The 21,072-nt window shown below is 35.9% G+C and overlaps 1 protein-coding gene across 1 annotated transcript in view; it reads right to left on the reverse strand.

Moving 5' to 3' along the window:
• The window catches only part of Dcc (DCC netrin 1 receptor), a 1,056,042-nt gene that overhangs the window by 101,398 nt on the left and 933,572 nt on the right, over positions 1 to 21,072 (reverse strand). The window contains exons 17-19 of the mRNA XM_077792339.1: positions 16,954 to 17,186; positions 12,082 to 12,220; positions 6,756 to 6,863 (exon numbers count right to left, since the gene is read on the reverse strand). Coding sequence (XP_077648465.1) covers positions 6,756 to 6,863; positions 12,082 to 12,220; positions 16,954 to 17,186 — 480 coding nt within the window. The remainder of the gene's footprint in view (positions 1 to 6,755; positions 6,864 to 12,081; positions 12,221 to 16,953; positions 17,187 to 21,072) is intronic.

Raw genomic sequence — 21,072 nt, forward strand, 5'->3', positions numbered from 1 at the left:
CCTAGATCTGCAGAACCATAAGAATTATCTGAAGAGTGGTTATAATTTATGAAAAATAGACCCCATAATAGGTTTTTTTTTTAATTTAACACTTGTGGTGAACAGTCTTCAATGGCCCCCAATTTCTCCTGTTCTCTGGTATGCACACCCTTATGTCATCCTTTCTAAGTTTAGATAAGTTCTAAGACTTACATCTAACAGATATAGCATATGTGATGGGCTAGCTTTGCCAGGATTGTGTTACATAAGATTATGATCTTTTGCTAGCAGACTCTAGATTCTTTCCTCTCTTGGTTTTGATAAAGCAAATCATTAAATGGAGAAGACCACTTTGCAGGAAGAAAAGGTAGTTTCTGGCCAACAGTCAGTAAGAAAGTAACTCTTGTTCATAACCACATATGTTTCAAAAAAATATTTCTCCAGTAAAACCAAAGATGAGACTGCAGTGAAGGTATCTTGGTTGGTTACCTTGTGAGAGGCTTTAAAGCACAGCACTTAGTGAAACTATGCTATTATAGACACACAAAAACTGAGATAACAAATACATATTATTTTAAGTTATTAAATTTGTAGTTCTATTGCTACAAAGCAATGGATATCTAATACAACAGGTTAGGATAACCTCAGTAATCTGGATGGACAATTTCTATGATCAAGAAAGGCCAGGAATCATTACTATACGTGACATTTTTGATGATGTCAATATCACAAATAAAATGTCTTAAAATGCATTCTGCTGTCTTGTATAACAAATTAGAATAAATAAATGAATTTGAAAAAAAAAGATGCTTGAGATCTCAAGAGAAGTTCAAAGTCTTGCCAATATAAAGAATGATACAAAATTTTAAAATGCTGAAGTTGATTTTTTCCTCTGGTAAGTATTAAAATTGGAAGGCTATAATTCAAAAGGGACTGTGAAATATCATTGGATAAAGCACTTATCTTTTGCTCATTTATTTATAACTCAGTTGCCATCATCAATATCAACAAAATATCCTCATTTTCTTTGATCCACAGCGGTCTCCTTAAAAAAAAAAACTATATTTGTTGAAAAGAAGTACCTGGTACTAGCAATAAGAATACTAATCTTTTTTTATTATGTGCATTTCTTATCTCTTCAAAAAGATAAAAACCATTCCTTTAGTTCAGGAGCCATATCTTATATTGCATTTTGATTTTTCAAAAAAACTTAATAAAATAGTCTTCACATAATAGATATTGAACTTCACTTACTAAGTGAAATTATGTAGCCTATAACAGCCAAGTCTTACATTCATGGCACTTACTGCAATTTTTTAAGTGTATGATCAACTCCAAGTCTGGAGAACTCTGCTTCCATTCTAGGCCAATTACACTTATTCCCAATTTTCACCATTTATCAAATGAGAACAAAATAGTTGCCTTCACTGTGATTTTACCTATGTAAAAATTATTCCTTTATATATTTTAAAATGACAGTTCTGGAATCAAGTATTTAAAGGTGAACATTTAAGATTTAAATTCTGACAATTTCAAATTAGTATCTGAGCCAGTTCTATATTGGTGGGGAAACCTACCCTCTCTCTTTTTCTTTTTTAAATTTGAGAAGATGAAGGATAAAACAGACTACAACTGATTCCATCATTCAACTCTAAGAAATGGCTCTGGAGAAAGCAAACCATTACACTCGCGGGTGCAAGTATGATATAAGACACTAATTTCACCATTAAAATCTTACAGATTTCCACCAGGCTCAGTGGTTCACGCCTGTAATCCCAGCAGCTTGAGAGACTGAGGCAGGAGGATCAAGAGTTCAAAGCCAGCCTCAGCAAAAGCCAGATGCTAAGCAATTCAGTGAGACCCTCTCTAAGAAAAATACAAAATAGGGCTATGTGGCTTAGTAGTCAAGTGTCCCTGAGTTCAATCCTTGGTACCACCTTCCCCCACAAAAAAAGTCTTACAGATTTCCATAAAACCACACAGTTTAGAGCAAACCATTGTATTCTTAGTAACTTTATGTAGCTGTATACTTATTTTTCTCTACATAATTCAATATATTTTTCCTTTTTTTTTCTTTTTCTACTTAATTTTTGTCTCTTGTGCACTGCAACTCAGCCAGATTATAAGATATTAGGCCATACTACAGTTTTTAAGATCTTCTGTGATTGTTGACCCAACTAGACTTTCCTATATTAGCTTCATATTTATCTAATATGTAAAAAATATAACATCATACATCCATCATTTTGACCTTACTTATACAAAGAGGAAGTTGCAATTTCAGAAACAAAATGTCAGAATATATTCGATTCCATATCTCCTCTCTTTGTTCCTTTCCACTCTTCATATGTGATATTGATTGATTCCCTTCCATGGATGAGGAGGACTGCTATGTACTGGGGAGACCAAGCTATGTAACACAACTCCTGCCAATAAGGAGTTCGACCCAATGAGGGCTGTTTTTTATTTTTTATTTTTTTTTTTAAATTTTTATTCACAAGTGGGTAGATAAGGAAAGAAGGACCTATTTCTTCCTTTTCCATGGTTAAAAGGTGAAAGCTATGGACTTGGGAAGACCTGACCTGAAGCTATAGCTCTTCCATTTACTGGTTGTACAACCTGAGCAACTTTGCTTATTCTAATAAGTCTCCATTTCATCCTCTTTACACAGGTTGTTGCAATACAATGTATTTTAAAAGTGTAATGTAGTGTTCCTATTTTTTATTATCTTCTACATAGTAACTATATATTGAATACTACAAATCTATTTATTTATTTATGTATTTATTTATTTACTTATTTTTCATAATATTACTAAACCCACAGGAAGTATCTTACTCAAAGTGTCTTACTTAGAATAACAGGAACTTTGTTCAAATCAAACAGAAAAAAATATATTTAATTAGAATTCAGTGATTGATCTACCCAACAAACATTTATTAATTACCTGCTATGGGTCAAAAATGTGTGTGTTGTTTGTTTTGCTTCTTCTTCTTTTTTTTTTTTTTTTGGTACTGGGGATTGAACCCAGGGATGCTAAACTGCTGAGTAACCTTATCATACCCTTTTTATATTTTCTTCACAGACAGGGCATCGCTGAGATGCTTAGGGCCTCACAAAGTTGCTGAGGCTGGCTTTGAACTTGTAATCATATATTTCTCTTATATCCTGGGATTTCAAGTGTGCACCAACGTGCCTGGCTAAGAATGTTGCTGATGGGAACAGAGTGCTGAACCAAATCTGTTCTCATGGAGCTTTCATCACTGACTAAAGGCATCTAGATTTTCTCTCAAGATTATACTGTAAAGGGATGAAGAAGTCAAGATAATCAAGTTTTCAACTCTTGCAACCAAATAAATCACGGAGGCTTTTAAAAATATGGGGGTGAGAGAATTTGACACTTTTGATTCCAATTTGACTTCCCAGAGGGGCCCACAATCGTGGATGGTTTTAAACTTACTATAGAACATAATAACATTATTTGGCCAGTTGTAGTGGGTGGTAGTAAAAAGGAAGATGAGAGTAGAAACATCCGGGAAGAGAAAGAGGAGTCAATAAGACAGGATCATGCAGATGCCTAATATGAAGTTGGATGTGTGTGTTTAGAACTTCTTGGAAGGAGACAGAGATTTCAGAGATACAAGTGGGTATTTACTAACAATGGACTCTGCTATAGACAATTCTCTAGAGAAAGTAGCAAAGGGAATGAGAAGACTTGTATCAGGGAAGCAGCATTTAAAAAACAGGGAGAAGCACTGTCCATAAATGAGACTGACAGAAGCTTTAGTCTGGAAAGTGGGAAGAACATGATTTTTTTTGGAAGTCACGAGAAAAGAGCATTCAAAAGGAGAGGAACTGAACTAGAGCAGCAAACAACACAGAAAAACAGTGGAGCCTCAGCCAGGAGCCTGCGCAGATAAGAAAACAGTCTCTGAAAGGCTTACCTCCTCTCTCCTAGGTTGTCCCTGACTTGAACAGTGTCGGCCACTGCATTTATTCAGAGCAATGTTTTATAACTCTCAACATTCAAATCATTCAAGAAGCTTTCAAAAATACCATGCTGTTTCTTCCCAGATAAAATAAACTCAAACTCAGTTGAGATTCATTGATTTAGGACAATAGAATATAATAAGTTGGAGCAAAACACAGTATAATCATTGAGGACCCAAGTTCATAATCTTTGGTTTGCTACTTCTTGGTTATTTGAGTTCAGATGAGTTATGTACCCAGAAAACCCTAATCACTATTTTAAAAAGGAATAATGACAATATGTGATCACTTAACAATACTAAAATGCTTAGCAGGATGCTACACATGCAATAAATGCTTTATGTATATTGAATCATTCTCTTCTGAAAGTGTAGGTGTTGTGAGATTATGATCAGGGAATTTAGATACTGGAATTATCTGAATTTCCTCTTCTGTACTTCTTTAATCTCTCTGAAGTAGTTATATTTATAAAATGATGGTCTGGGTTCTATGCAAAGCACTGTAGTAAAGGCTTGTTCTAGAATGGATTTCAAATTGGAATAATGTATCACTAATGTAATAATGTATCGGCTAGAGTATCACTGGGCTTCAGGGATTTTTCTCTGTACTGTATTATTATAACAATTTTATGAACGATGTGCCATTTCTATCCTTATTTTATAGTGAGAGAGAGCCTCAGAGACGTTAAGTGACCTATCCAAGCACTGCCCTTAGGAGGCTGGGTTCTTAACCACCTGCTCTACTGCTGTCCACATGAAGGAATTAGGAAAAAAGCAGAAACAAATGTCACTCAAAGCACATCCCTTATAGGCACACATGGCCTAGCCACACAGGGGCAGAGTTCATATTTTTCTTTGCATTTCTGTTAAAAGCTGAGTGAAGCAAATCTGAGCCCTCAACCTTGTGGTCTAGTATTATGAATATTTTATCATCTTATTTTCTGGAAGTAATTTGAATGAACCAAATTAAGAATGAAACAGAAGATCTCTTAAGGGTTCTTTGTGTTTGTTCCCTTTGAACTCAGTCAATATCTCAATTTGATAATCATAATTTTGTCTTAATAAATGACCAGGGTTTTTAAAGGTAAAACATATTACCTCTCATATTTTTATTTTTCCATTGTGAGAGAACATACAGATTTTTATTGGTGAGAACAACTGAACAGACAACTCTAAATAAAGTATGTGGACAAGGTTGCTTTCACATGCATTGAAAAAATAATATATAGAATTTTATTGCTTTGATTAATTTGTATTTCTTCATATGGGCCAGACTTCAATTATTCCCCCTAGAAATACAAAATTAGACTTTATTTTAGAGTTGAAACTACATTCTATTCTTTACATGGACTATCTGAAAATATTTTTAAAATAAGAGTGGAGAATTTTAATGAGTGGAGAATAGGACTCATTTTATTTTTTACCAAAAATGTATTTTTTTTCATCACAACTTGCTTTTATTTAGACAGTTTCTATTCTACTTTTTCTCTTAAACTTATTATATACTGATTTATAATATGCTTATAAATAACTATGATGAAACAAAATATAAATAAATCAAAAGCTACAAAAGTACTGAGACAGAACCAATGAAAATAGATCATAGCAGTGAGAGAGGGAATAAAAGAAAATTGGAATGATCCTGGCTTGGTTTTAAAAGGCCTGGCACACTGACAACAGAACATATAAGGTTTGGGGGAGATTTTATGCCTCTCTTCTTTTTCCATATTTGTCAGCTCAAATGAAAATTCTGTTTGCTATTGCACTAAGAGCCATTTCCTAGAGAAAGCAAATCTTCAACTTAAATTTCAATCACATGTGGAATTTTCACATTATCTTTTCATTTTGCAAAAATCAAAATGTAACTCACATAAAGTAAGTGTGCCTTCTGAAACTGCAATTTCCCGGCTTATCTCTGTATCACAGAGTGACTGAATCATGTTGTTAATTTATGGTACCACTATCTACCTCTTGAATGCAAAAAAAGAAGAAACAGGAGTGACTCTTACGTGTTCCTAACCCAATGGTTCAAATTAATTAGACTATAATGTGCACATTTTGAGTTATACAATATTTTTCATAATAATTATATGCTATGGAGACATCTATTAAAAGCCTAAAGTGATCATTTAAATGCAAAATCTTTGATAGAACTCCATTATATTTTTCATACTAAATTAACATTACAGGCTTCTAATGGATGCTTTAATTAGGCATTGATGTTATCAGCAATATTTGGCAAAATAAAATCTGTCACTGTGAAATATTCATTATGTTCAATTTCTGTCAGTCAATATTAAGTATTTTCTGAACCTTATGATTTAAGTAAGAAGCTAAAAGCTAAGTGAGAAATTAAAAATCCCCAGACAAACCTCCTTCACATGTGCTGTATAAAAACACATGGTTATTAGGCATCTTTTGTATTTCATAATTGCCAAACAACCCAGCTTCTTTCAGCCATCTATACTCAGCTTACTCCATAAGATGGTTGTATTAATGCTCCATAGAATAAAAAACAAAAGGCCTCTCCTAATTGAAATACCTTTCTTTCACATAGGAACTGGAAGGAAATGTGCATGTGTGTGTATTTGCATGCACCATTCAGGAATGCTACAGACCAGACTGTGGGGGCCAGGAGGAGACAGCCAGGCAGGGCCAGGGAGTGAACTGGGATACTGACAGAGAAACTAATGCACACAGGCAAGAGCAGCACTGGGGGGTGGGGGGTGGGGTAAGCCATTGCAGGCCTGACTAGGGCAACACAGGGAAAGAAAGGTGGGTGCTTACCCGTAATTTTCCCATTGGCTTCCAAGGGGGGTTGCCAGCTCACGATGACAGCACGAGGCTTGCCTTCCCGAGTAATGACTGTCAGATCCTTGGGAGCAGAGGTTGGGGCTGCAAGATGAGACAGAGACAAGGCCTTGTCATTGGTTATGAAAGGAAACAGACATTGTAAGACTTTTAATTATGATGTTGATGCTCAGAATCTATCATGAGGTGTATCATGTTTTTTTTTTTTTTTTTTTTGCTATTCACAATTCATTTCAAGGTTTTGAAGAATTACATTAACAAAGATATAAAAATTTATGGCTTTTCATGGAAATTAACTGACTTCCAAGAGTGAATGCAGAGAGAATAGGATGTGTGTCCACCTGGAGGAGATAAGCGCAGCTTATGTTTTCAAGTGAGCTCACAGTACAAATAGAAGAACCATTGTAAGAACAAGGAAATACATACAGACAGTGAGACTGATGGCTACATGGCTTCAAGAGACAGAATTCTGATACAACTGTGGTTTATAAATGAAAATACTGCCAGAAAAAAAAAAGAATTAAAACCCAGGTCAAACCATGTTGCCTTGGGAACATGTTGGGCATCTTCTAAACAAGAAGGCAAATGTGAGACAGTAAATAGAGGGGGTAAGAAGTATTCATGAGTGCATTCATATCCACCTGTGTGAAACAGGATGGCCGGAAACCTGGCTCTTCTTGAAACTATTTCTCCCACTGTTTGGCTGAAGAACATTTTAAATATATGTTCATTTGAAGCAAACTGGCTGGCCCAGTCCAATATTTTCCAGGCCTCTTCCAACTTGTTTTCTCACCCTTTATGCTATGAAAGACAGTTTTCCTTCTAATTAGTTAACATGCTCCAAATCTACAGCTACAGTCTCTTTATTCCCCTTATTTTGACACAGGGAGATTCAGAATACATCTAGGATCCATGTTTGGGTTCTGGAGGAAATATTTATGCATCCAAATATGAATCTGTGCACCACAAGATAGGTAGAAGTTGGTCTCTAGGTTAGAACTCATCAACACTCTAATCATTTTCTTCAGTTCTTCTGTTAGAGAATCTATACATTTTTTTACACTTTATTTCCAGTATCTCTTCCTGAGTAGAACTTCAAATATGAGCCAAATAGGAGACACCAATTATTCTCATCTATCACACACTATTTTCTTTCCTATGCCTGATGGTCAAAGTCACTGGGATTCCAGACAACTTCATTATTTGAAGTTTCACCAAAGTTTAATATATTGACCAGGTATGTAGTGTATTTCAATTTTTTTTTGTACTGGGATTGAAGCCAGGGATGCTTAACCACTGAGCCACATCCCCAGCCCTTTTCATATTTTATTTAGAAACAGGGTCTCACTGAGTTGCTCAGTGTCTCGCTAAATTGTTGAGGGTGGCTTTGAACTCATGATCCTCTTGCCTCAGCCTCCACAGCCACTGGGATTACAGACAGGCGCTACTGTGCCAGGCAATATATTTCAGTTTAAAAAAAAAAAAAAGAGAGAGAGAGAGAGAGAAGGTAGAAGACACAAAAGAAGAGGGAAAGAAATAGAAGAAGGGGATGAGGAAGAGAATGACCAGAATGAAGAAAGAAAAGAGAGGAATAAGAGAAGAAAGCAGAAGTCAAGTGTAATTGTAAAGGTTTGCATGCATACAATATCATATCAGGGTCAGTATTGCAAGAAAAGCAGATTTGGTATAGCAAAATACCAGAGGCCATGCTGTCTTAAAGAAGATAGCATCCTGCTGTAAAGAGTTCATTTGACTTATTTTCTAGGCCATGATTAGAAAGATAATATAGAGTCAGAAATTGACCTAGACTATTATAACAGGTATCAAAAATAATTTCACAATCATAGAAGAAATTAATAGGTATGTCCTTTTAACTAGTCAAAATAGACTTTTTCTTAACTGTGTTAAAATTCAAATTGATGTATATTTAGAAGACAGACAAATGATGATGGATAGATTATTTTACTCAATCTGTTATGAAACATAAACTAACTCCTTAACTTTAGCAACCAAAATAATACATTGAAGAGTTGCTTATTTAAACAAGTCACCTAACAACTAAACTGTGCAAATTATTTTCCATCAAACTTTGTGTAGGCTGGTGAATAGAAATTTTGGTATTAGGATAAATGGCTCAAATGTTTAGAATTATCATACGAACTGCATATTATTTCTTAATATTTGTGAAAGAATATGGCTTTAACTTCAAAGATCCCTACTTACCCAAGTAGTACAACTCTGGCCTGCTCCAGGAACATGGTTCCCAGAGGCAGGATAGAGGAAATGGTAGGGAAGACTACAGTGTACAACAATTCACCGGGGCAGTGAGTTTTAGTGATCTATTTCACTGCATGGTGACCATCATTAAGAATAATGTATTGTGTGATTCAAAATTCCTCAAAGGGTAAGTTCTCAATACTCTTACCACAAAAGAATGATAAGTTGGTAAGGTGATGGACAGGTAAATTAGCTTAATTTATACATAAATTTATAATATACACATAAATCAAAATATATACATAAATCAAATTTCATAATTTGATTTATAATATATACATAAATCAAAATACCTTAGATATCCTGAACATATGCAATTGTTCTTTTTCAATTAAAAATTATAGTGTATGTTGAAAAAACAGAAATTCTTCTTTGACTACCCAAACTCTCTGGGACAAGTCTAAATAAATAAATAATTAAACATCACCCTATAGGATTTATGCTTTGTTTATAGCTTCATTTCCCCTCTTGTCCCATGACACCATGCTCCAGTCATTTTGAGCCATTCAGAACTGTCTTTGAAACACATCATCTTTCTGACACCTGCTTGGTTATCTTTGCACATCTTGTTTCTTTCCTTTTCAAGTCCCTGTAATGGGTACCATTGATCCACACAGGACACAGCTATGCAACCTTTGATTTGTGAAACCTTTTTTTATTTCTCCAGACAGAATCTGTATTTTCAATCTATTTGCTCTGATTTCAATTTGCCCAAAATTTTGGGATTGTATTTCTTGAGTTACTTCAGGTTATTTTCAAAATGTTTGTCTTCTTGTTGGATTATTACTCTTGTCAAAGATACAGACTACATTCTCTGCCTTTTGTGAGGAGTGCCTTAATCTCAGAGGCTGACAATTACAAATGAATACTGTTAGAAAACCCATAATTAATATCTTGTCCTACTAGACAAGCAGTGCCCTCTGTTATTTTTGTCTCTTAAACAATTTTCCTCACATTTGAAATTCTTCATGAAGTGCACGAATGGAGAGTAACATTCAAAATTTGGAAAGATTTCAGCCGAGGGAATGGTATTGGGCATTGTTACTTGGTCTGCCTGGTATCCCATCTGCTCTCCTCCCTGTTAGAGAAACTTTTCCTTTGGCAAACAAGTTCCTGTCTGTGTCATGAGCAAGGTAGTAACATCAGTTGGAAACTTCAAGGTGAATTCCTCCTATCCTGTGGTTAGCTAGGTGATGACCTGTCTTAAGATAGGCCCACTTAGCTTCTCTCTTCTGAAAAAGTGGATTCTGGATCCAAGGAAGGAGAACAGTGAAATGAAGCCACTGTGGTACTTGGCAAGGACAGACCAACAATTCCTCATCTCTAAGACTGAGAGTAATGCTGGCTCCTGTCCTTTTCCCAGGCCTGATTAGTTCAGGTATCCTTCCGGTTATTTCCCATTTGCTTAATCAGAATAAAATAAAGGATGCACCATCTGGGCAGAATGAAATCTTTTACTTGAAAAATTTTGCCAGCCACTCTTATTCATGAGCCATTTCAGCACCTAACGGTGTGGCCCCATTCAGTCCTTGTGTTACTGATGAATTAAAAAGAAACCCTAGAGTCATTTCATTCCCCTTTCTCCTCACAGTTCTAAAACCTGCAGGCACCTGTGAATTACTTCTTGCTTCCCATCATCATCCCGGGATCTCATCCGCTTGCGATTCACACCTCTGTCCTGATCATTATCTGATTTGACAATCACCCTTTCTACTAAGCACATTTCTGAAAGCTCATATCTTTTTTTTTTTTTTTTTTTGCCAGCAACATGTTTCACCATGGGCCTCCCCACAAGGCCAGGAAGGCGATGAGAAATCAACAGGATGCATTTAGCAAGTCAGATGTTGGTGCACACTTTGTTTATGAAAGGGAAAGTGAATGAATTTTTGTGCATTAAGTTGAAGTTGTACTCCTTCTAGTCAGGGAAGATCAGATTCTTTTTACTCATTTAAATTTAACTACATTCATCTCCTTTCAAGTTAATGCAAGGAAAGGTCCTTTCTCATCTCCCAATAAAGCCCGGAGCACAGCACTCATTCAGCTGGTCTTATTCTTCCAAAGATGCTGTGAACACTGGCACCCAGGGCAGAATTCTGAGAGGATGAGCTATTCATGTAGAACATGTGGGCTAGAAGAGGAGGATGTTAACATTAAATTAGACGGACTGGAAAACTTCTTATACAAAGAAGTACCCACAAACATAAATACCTTCACAGTGGAGCTCTAATAGTTAAGGTAGTAATCTGAAATAAAAATTAGAACTGCAACACCATAGGACAAATTCTAATGAAAAACAAAACTCAACTTATTCCGAGAAAAGCTTGATTGGCATAATATTTTTATATTTTCAAAATCTGTCATATAGTTTGCCCACAACTATAATATCAAGAAAACAATTAAACCCAATTAAAAAGCATATATTTTTCAGATGTTGGATTTGTGTGGATCACCAATGCCAAAGTATGTTGCTTTCCTTTTAAAAATTATAAACTCTACATTTATGATCCATAGTAAATGTAGCTGGTAAAATCTATAGTAAATTGCATAATCGTGTTCCATGATGTTGTCCCATTTCCAAAGAGTGAACGAGGCCATCAGGACACTTCTTCCTATATCCAGCTGTGGTTCATTGGAGTGAAAATACAGTTGTGATTATTTTGTATTTAATCTCTTTCCAAATAGCTACCATGATGATGGTTCAAAGACATAACTGTTCAATGGATGGATTTCTGTTCTTCATTTAAATGTATTGAAGATTCATATTCAGATCTGCTGAGCTAACACCACCAAGAAGCCACATACTAGACAGCCAACCAGTTTATCTAATCTATTGGAAATTTATCTTCATCTTTCCTAGAGTAGGGAGTATACCATTAGCTATAAATGTGCTACAAACTATAAAGGATAAAATATTTCATGTAGGACAAGGTGTAATTGAGAATCCACAGGGTGCCCACGTTTTGATTCACACACCACCTTCAGATGTCAGAAGGAGACATTTCGAGGCCAGAGTTTCTTCACATACCTGCTTCATAGGTGGTGGCATGTGCAGTCATGCTCCATGTGCTTGACCTTCTGTTTTTTGTTACCATGACGGAAAACTCATACATTGTGTTTGGTTTGAGGCCTGTTGCTGTATAGCTGAGAGATGTTGTGTCTTCTGACTATACAAGTAGGAAAGAAGCAAAGAGGAAAAAAAAAAGACCTCTTATCAACCTCGTAAATCAAGACATGTAAAAAGACTATCGAAAAAGTCCACAAATCCCACTACCCTGAATCTATTTCAAAACAGCAAAAGAGTATACAGCGATGATGATTCTACTTCTTTTCTGTCAAGCAGTTTACACAAGCTGATTACACATCTAAAACGTGATCAATAAAAATTAGGTATTATGTTCTTCAAAGGGCACTTAGCAGATAGATTTTCCTGAGTGAGGCAATAGGATTGGCAGGGCAAACTCTACTTCCTTCTGTAAACTCTAGTTTTGGAAGGTTTCTGCCCTGAACTTAAATTTTTTTTTTTTTATTGAAATCTGGGGATTTGGAGAGGTTAGAGTCAAGTATTTTAGATAGATCATCATTGTCATTGTCCACTGGTAACAAGGTTAATTTACTAGACTTCTAACGCATATTGTATCTTTAGAACAGACTTTAAGGTAGAAACTTTTAGTGCTTCCACAATCCATTTCGATCTTATAAAGAAAATAGAGCAAAAGCAGTGTTGTGCCATGTAATTTACTTTCTTTGTGCACATTTCACATTAAAGCAACATTTATGTACGTAACTGCAGCAATTGATCAGGACAGGGACACCAAATTGGATAAACACTAAAGGATTGCATTGGTGTGCAGTGCCATGTTTGTCTACTTAAGTCTTCTCTATCCATTCTCTGCCTTTTAGACAACAAACTTGAGTTATTTTAGTAGAAAGTAAATTAATTAAATTATGTCTTTATTGCTTACTCTAAACATCAAAATGGTAATGAAGAAAAACATGTTAGTCTTCCAGGTTAAAGAATATTTTCTAGATGATCAGGCACATTCAAAACTGTTTATGCCTCTTCTAAATATCCACTATGCTTGATATTTAGCTCTTGGTCTTCTTCCAAACATACTCACTTCTACTTTTATATTTATTATTTTTGTTATATATCTTTGTCTTGAAATCAAGGAAAAAGTCTTTTTCCCCATAGGGAGATGTCACAACTACTTTCACCTTACTAGTATTGTATGGTAAATCTTTTTTTATCCTACTGTGAATCTGTCTTGGGTTATGGCTATGAAAATCCTACATTTTGTTACAACATCGAATAAATATTTAACTGCCCTAATAACATTTCGATGACGTGCCCATCCATCCTATTAAAATGATGGACTCAGAAACATTTATCAGAAGCTCTTCTTAAAAACAGCTATAAAACTATGTATTCTAAATAAATGTAAAAATACTTGGTATAATCAGCAAGATGGAATTCTATCCAATAAAACAAAGTGGGTAGCTAGTGTGTGACATGTTGATGTACAACTTTCAATATTTCCCTCCCACATAGCCTATATAACACCTCTGAGAATCAGGAACACAAATAAGAACAGGGAATGGGACAACGAGAAATATTTAACACCAGAGTCTATGGGTACCACTGGCATTTAGGAGCCCACGAAGCAATGTAATTATATAACTTATTTATGTTCTGGAGTGACAGAACATTCTATAAATACCATGCATTTACTCAGGGCTGTCTGGAAACTCATAGAAGGCTACTGCTTGACTTCTTTCACTAAGACTAGAAATACTTTGGAAAATCATGGTCAGTTGATTTTGTGGATATGGAACACCAGGGTAGTGCCTCTCTGAGTCTGTTTCTTCATCTGCAAAATGGAGATTACCAGGGCACTGAATGCATGGAAGTATTTAAAGTGTGAAATAAGTCATGTCAAACAGTGCCTGGCCCAGAGAAAGCATTTGCTAAATGTCAGCTATAATATTTGATGCATCATCTATGTTATGTATATCATTTTAGGAAAGTGTTGAGTTGTATCTTGAGGAATAAGATTGAGTCTTACACAACTGTCTGTGCCCTGCTCTATTTCCTGAAACATTCTTACTATTATCTGATAAATACTGGTCTAATGTCCATGCATGTATATTTTGAATGGAGAGTCATGTAAAAGAGCATGTGATTAGTAACTTTGGTAGAAAAAAATCACAGAAAATTCCTCCCTATAATCAGGAAAGTCAATTTGGTGTTTTGGATGATTTAAATATGCCTGTCAGGGGGGTGGCTGGCTCTGGGACTAAATGATGAATAAAGGTCTTCCTGTGGGAGAAGCCAGGGTGATGCCATCTGCTCATCTGGGTTTAGCTCTACTTCATCCAGGAAATTTGTCAAGTTACACCCCTTACCTGTGTCTTCATAAATAAACACAAATATACTTAAATATGAAGAATCTTACTTATTTTTTTAAAGGAGATGGGAATATTCCTATCCTATAGATGCAAAAAAAAATGGAATCTAAATTACCTGACATGACAAGACATTGCAAAGCCAACTCTTGAGCCAGCATCATTTGACTCCATGTATTTTCTTTTCTATTTTGTATATGCCTTGCCTGCCTTTTCAAGCTACAGTGGGTAAAGAGAGGAAGTAACAGACAAGTCTGGTTTGAAAAGCCCAAAGTGCAAATCAAAGCTTCTATTATCACTATTTGTAAAATTTATTCTGTATCTATGTCATCTATCTGCAAGAGCACCTATGTTCTTCTTTGACCTTGCTTTTCTCAACTTGCCCAACACTTTCTTCTAAACCTCCTCACCTCAGGATGTAAAGTGGAGTCTCTCTCTCTCTCTCTCTCTCTCTCTCTCTCTCTGTGTGTGTGTGTGTGTGTGTGTGTGTGTGTGAAGGGGAGGGTATTTTAGTCATTTAAAGTCTTATGTCAGAAAAGATGATGGAGTTTGGGATCTCACTTTATAGGCATTGTCTGTGAGAATAATTTCAAGGCTTCTGTGCTAAACATTCAACTAAATTCATTTGCCTCAAGACATTCTGGAGCTCAAAAATGTTCTGCAGAAAACAGTCATTGTCTTTTTTTTAGAACATTTCATATTCTGTCAAAGTAGCCATGGCCATTCTGGGAAATAAAGGTATCTACAAAATACGGCAATTATGAGCATAAAAACTTTAAAGTGGGAAAAGTTCTCTTTCAATCCTAAAATTTACAATGGGTGATTTATACATGAAATGATTTTCTTAATATGCTCATGGTTTTTATGGTTGTCCTTTATAACAATATTATCTTTATTTGTGGTTCTATTTAGTCTTAAATCTAACACTGACAGGGGACAGAAAGCATACTTACAACGTATCTTATATCAATGATATTATCTGGAGTTTCCTGAGGTGTTTTTTTCCAGTACCTGGTCTAGCAGGGCAGCAGTACCAAAGAATGCTGCTTTTTAAATGGTTTCAAGTAAAAATTGATTTATGATAAAGTGTGAATTTTATGGCATTTAAAAATTGAAAGATACTAGAGGCAGATCTCACATGTCTACAGGAAGAGGGAGGCAGGCTTAGAGAATTATTAGTGGGATTTCGCTATTATCTCCAGGGTTAGAGTCATAAGTTCCCAAGGGACACTTTCATTCCCCCTAAGTCACTTCCATCTTGAAGCTGGATTAAGGGAGATGGTAGCTCAGTAGAGGCACCAGTGGATAGAAGATTGCAATTCTCCCAGAGTGCTACCAAAGTAGGTTGACAAAGAGCAGAGATAAAAGGGGGTATGAAGACACTGGAGGGCCAGGCTTGAGCCACTTGATTCCTTAGTTGCTGTGTGACATTTATGTTCTTATTTTCAAAGCTTCCCTTTTTCATCTCTAATTGGCATCTTATAAGGCACTAAGCTTTAAATGTGTTTTCATATATTATCTCACTTGAAATGAGTTAAGAATTCTTTCAAGTAGGTATATCCATGGAGCTGAGTGCATAACTCATTCCAAAATGATATGTAATACGTTAAGTGAGAACAACTAAAACATACTTGTATTATTAAAGATAAAGAGCCTCCATGACCTAGAGCCATTATAGATACACAGAAGTGCCTGATAATCATTTGCTAGTCCTCTCATTTATTGTTTACACTTGTATACTGTCTATACATTCGAACCCTGTGACAGGTTTAGGTGGTAACAGGATTGTCTCCGTAAATACCTGACTCTGTTAGAGTTTCTGAGGTTTCCTGGCTGAGATTTGAAAGTGGTAATGACAGTGCCTCAGATCCCTAAGGAGCTCTTAGGAGATTGTCAGACAACTCAGTGATGAGGACGAGAGCAAGGCTGGTGCCTTCCTCTCAGTTTGAGAGGTTTTTCTTCTACCACAGGAGGATGTTTTCAAAGCTAAACAAGAAAGTCGATGTTAATGGCTTAGAGTGCTCTCTAAGGATGTTATAAAAATACCTTCATGTTATCTAGTCCCAGTTACATGCTCTGTAGGATGGGTCTCTGTGACATTAGCAGGGCTGCCTTTGACGTCACCTAGATTCTAAATGAAGAGAAAAAAATGCCAAAATCTACCCGGGAAAAAATTCCTGGAATTCTGCTATTTTCAAAGGAAAATGACACTCCCCTGTACAGAATCCAATTATTGATACAAACCAAGCATCTGGTGCACTTCAAACAGCAGTTTGCAGCTCTTGGATGCTTTCCTGTCTTACTTTAGATTTGTTTAGATTTGTTTCCAAGACCTAATTATTCCATACTAATTTTAGATGTTAAGTTATTAAAATGTTTTCTTTTTCCAGGTATTACAGCAGCAAAATGATTTATGATAGTCTAAGAAGCATTTTTTAAAAATGTATCAAATAAACGACAGTTCATTTTAAATTTCATGCAATCAGAACTTCACCTTGTACTTGGCACTTGCAGAAAAGCTGGTCCTCCACCGGACAGTGTAAAGACGCACCTCAGATGTTTTTTGGTTCTTGGGGACAGAGTTGTCTGCCCAGCTGACCCTCACGGCCTCGTGGGTCAGAGCCACAGCCTGTACACCTACTGGTGGGAGCATGGGGGTGGAGACATCTGGGACGGAGGTGGGGAAATCATCAAGCAAAGGATAATAATCAACTGGGTCAGTGGGGTCTGGGTTAGAAAACCCACCAAATGAAACAAACAAATAAATACACAAATAAAAGCGTTTAAAAATAAATATCAGTGGCAACACATCACAATGAGTTAAATGCATGGCAATAATGATGAAAGGGAACATGAGAAGAACAGAAAAAAATGCAATTAATTCCATCAGAAAACATATTAGAACAGCACCGTTATGTAATCAAAATGACATTTCCTATTCTTTGCTAATTTTCTTAGAGTACTTTTTAATACATTTGACTATCCCTGCTGGTTATTTATTATAAAAGTCCACTTTTGGTGGAATAATGCACACTGCTTTTTCAAGATCTCTCATAGTATTTATTGATTTATTAAATAGAGAACTTAAAATAACAAGATAAAATGATGTTTCTGGCTTATTTTCTCCCGCAAAGAAAACAAGTGCCTATCAAACTCCTCAGATTTTTTTTTCTTCTTTTTCTCTAAGTTGATTTAGATTTCTATGATACTTTCACTATTCTTTACCTTACATCTACATAAATATTGTTTAGGCAAGAAACTAAATAAAGAACAAAGCCTCCCACTAGCCAGACCAACCTGTATGGTTGTGACTACACAAAACCTGAGTGACCATATATATGTGGTCACCTGAGTCAATTTATGTTGGATAATTAGGTTTTAGAAAGCAACTAGTGCCAGCAAGTTTTCTAAGAATGCAATCCTTAAAGAAACCGTAGAAGTGTCAACATTACCCACACTCTCCCCAAGTAATTAGCTCAGTTTTTAGTCTTGGCAGGCATTCCAATATTATACATTCCTTGTTCTGAACTTTCAAGCTCAGTGGAAAGACTTCACATTTTTGGATGGGAAGACAAAATTACCTACAGATTGATGAGATCTGCACTGAGTGATGCATGTGCTTTGATCCATAATATAATGGGAATCTACAGAATGCCATGTGTATTTTAATAATAATGCCAAAAAAAATCCTTGCAGTTATCATGGCTGGGGAGATTACAATCACAGTGGCAACAGTCATAATTTTGAGCATTTTAACTTCCACTTAATACATTTACATTTTTAAAAATTAACCTTATAGTATGGACTATGAATTCTCCATAACAACAACAACCACAGCAAAGACAGCATAGCTGTCATGGGAGGTGTATGGTGGTGCCATACACCTAAGATGAGACCTTCTAAAATATAGCTTCTGCAGCAGCGGACAGAGCTTATTTTTTTAAACAGCCTGGTTCAAAGCTGAGCAGCTGGTGGCAGGCCCTGATGATTACTTCAGTTTGGCCACTGTATTTCAAATCCCTATCCCCTATTCATCATTGTATTTTCCAATGAATGATTTAGTAGTTTACTGGTCGGTGGTGGTTGGAGCAAAATACAAAACAGAAGACAAAAAGAGAACAAAAGGAGAGAGAGAAAGAGAAAAGAGAGAAAGGAAGAGATGTAAGTTTAAAAATTTAATGACAAGAGCCCAGGATTTCCCCATTTCCTTTGAGGAATTATTCTATTATGGGCTCCCAAATGGATTGATGGAATGAGGAATAGGGAACAGAAGCACAAGGCTCCATGAGGATCGGAGTCCTTCATCTTGACCACAGAGCAGTAAAGATGTCTTTGCCAAACTAAAGTAGGCCCTGCCTTGCTTTTATGTATTCTTGGCTACCGTCATAAGAATTTTATGAGGGGGAAAGTATTCTAACCTCTAAATCCTTGTCTGACCTATTCATAGTACAGGGCTACCCTCTTCCCTTTGTTTAATCTGGTTTTGTTGGTAAACATTTATTAACTCAGCCGTCTTTCGTTGGTGCTACATGTAGGATTTGGACATGTAGCAATTCTATTTAAATAAATGGTAAGATTCCATCCTTATTTCCAATTTTAGAATATAGTATCATGATGATTGTTATTAACTTTTCTTTAGTTAGTGTATTTCAGAATATTCTCTCAGATATCAAGCAATACTATCCGTTGGTGTTTCTCTATGAACTTAAATAATCCAGACATTTCTTTCTTGGCCAAGTTTCTTTGCTATTATAGAGGAACAATTGCTTTTTCAGGTGAGACTTTCATTCTACTCAGGACTTCCTCTAGAGCTGTACTAATACAATAACCACTAGTTACATGGACTACTTATGTTTAAATTAAATAAAAATAAATTTAAAATTTTTAAAATTCACTTCTTGTGTTATGCTAGACAATGTCAAGGGTTCATGGGACACCAGGGCCTCATGCCTACCAAACTGGGTAGAGCAATCACACAGCATTTCCAACAAAACAGAACATTCATGGATAGCAACAATTACTATAAATATATTTTACACAGATTGCAAGAGTCTTTTTCCTCTGTTATCAGAAACTACTTGAGTAATTGGATTTAAAACACTCTTTTGCTGCTAAATTACTCTTTTCCAGGTCTGTTTATTTGTTTCCTTCCTCTCCCTGGGCACCTTATATGTACTGACTCTTAGTGGCCACATGCAAAAGAACAAATCTATATTGCCTCAATCCTTTTGCAAAGAAAAAAATCGAGTCACTTCCTAATAGATGTTTTGGTATGAACCTGGAGCTCAGGAATTTTCAGTCATTATTCTCAAGCTCAAAATTAACTTTAAAAATAATAACATGACTTTATATCTTTACATCGGACTTCATCTAAACATGGTAAAGCAATTGAGAATAAACAAATTCAGGCTACATATTTAATTAGTTCCCTAATTTTCATTTGCCTTCCTCCCTTCTCCAGGTTCAAAATGTCTTGTTTCACAACATGAAGAAATAAAAGACTTTATGGCAAAAATTAAACTCTTATTGCACTTGGCCAGTTGGAACTTTCAGCCACTTGAACATGGATGTTTTCTGCCTGAGATGAGGCTCCAGAGCTCACCCACATCTATGAGCACATACGTGTAGAAAACTCCAGAGCCTAATGCTTACTTTAGCTTGATGCTTTTATTGCCTTTGATATACTTTGTATTTACTTCATGTTGGCCTTTTTCCAAGGCAGGTCCAGGGAATATTCTGTAGAAGCTCAAAGACAGCATGTCTTTTACGTAGCACTATGAGACTCTACAACACATTTATTGATAGAGTTTCTCCCAGAACCTTAACCTTTGATTCCGTTTATTTGTCCTTTGTTCCTCATGATGTGAGGAAACATAACAAGATAATTCTTCCACTTCTAGGGAAGGGGTATTCTTTTCCTTTGGGAAGAGCGAGCTGCAAACAGACCTTTCCAACCTGTTACCGGGTTTTCTTTCGCAAGAAAACTCATGTAATTTCCAACTTTGTTATCGCTTCATTTCTGATCCATTAGGATTAGAGTCATATCAGAGAAAAGATTGTCTTATGGATCACTGGTGTTTTAGATACCACTCTGGGAATGGCATATGTTGAAAATTAAAGAATGATGGCAAATGTTAAACAGAAGTCAACAATGTCGCACATGGTTTTTTGAGCAACTTAGCTCTAGTTTATTTGATCTCTACAAACTTTACACCTATTTACTTTCTCTTGGAAAACTGATTTTTACATGTTCCTTCATGCTCCATCCTTACGGTCTTTAGTTCTAATAAAAGAATACAGCCTTGAATGAGTGGTCTCAGTATAATTTTGTACAGCCTGATCACAACTCAAAGCCACCATGTCAATGAGCAACTCCTTCATACCTTTAGCAGAGACCAGAAGGAGACTCACTAAGTGAAAACATGGAAACACTGGGAGAGTCAAAGTAGCCTGACATCTCCCCAAAACTGCTTCTGGAAGAGCCAGAGAATAGGGGGAAGTGAACATTCTACCCATCATGCTGTCCCTTAATTTTCATTCTACTTCTCAATTTGACTCATCTTTCTGATTCTGAATACAACACATCTGATAGTAAATATTCTCTTGGGCAATG

This window comes from Urocitellus parryii, chromosome 13 (genome assembly GCF_045843805.1).
Source record: "Urocitellus parryii isolate mUroPar1 chromosome 13, mUroPar1.hap1, whole genome shotgun sequence".
Lineage (NCBI taxonomy): Eukaryota > Metazoa > Chordata > Mammalia > Rodentia > Sciuridae > Urocitellus > Urocitellus parryii.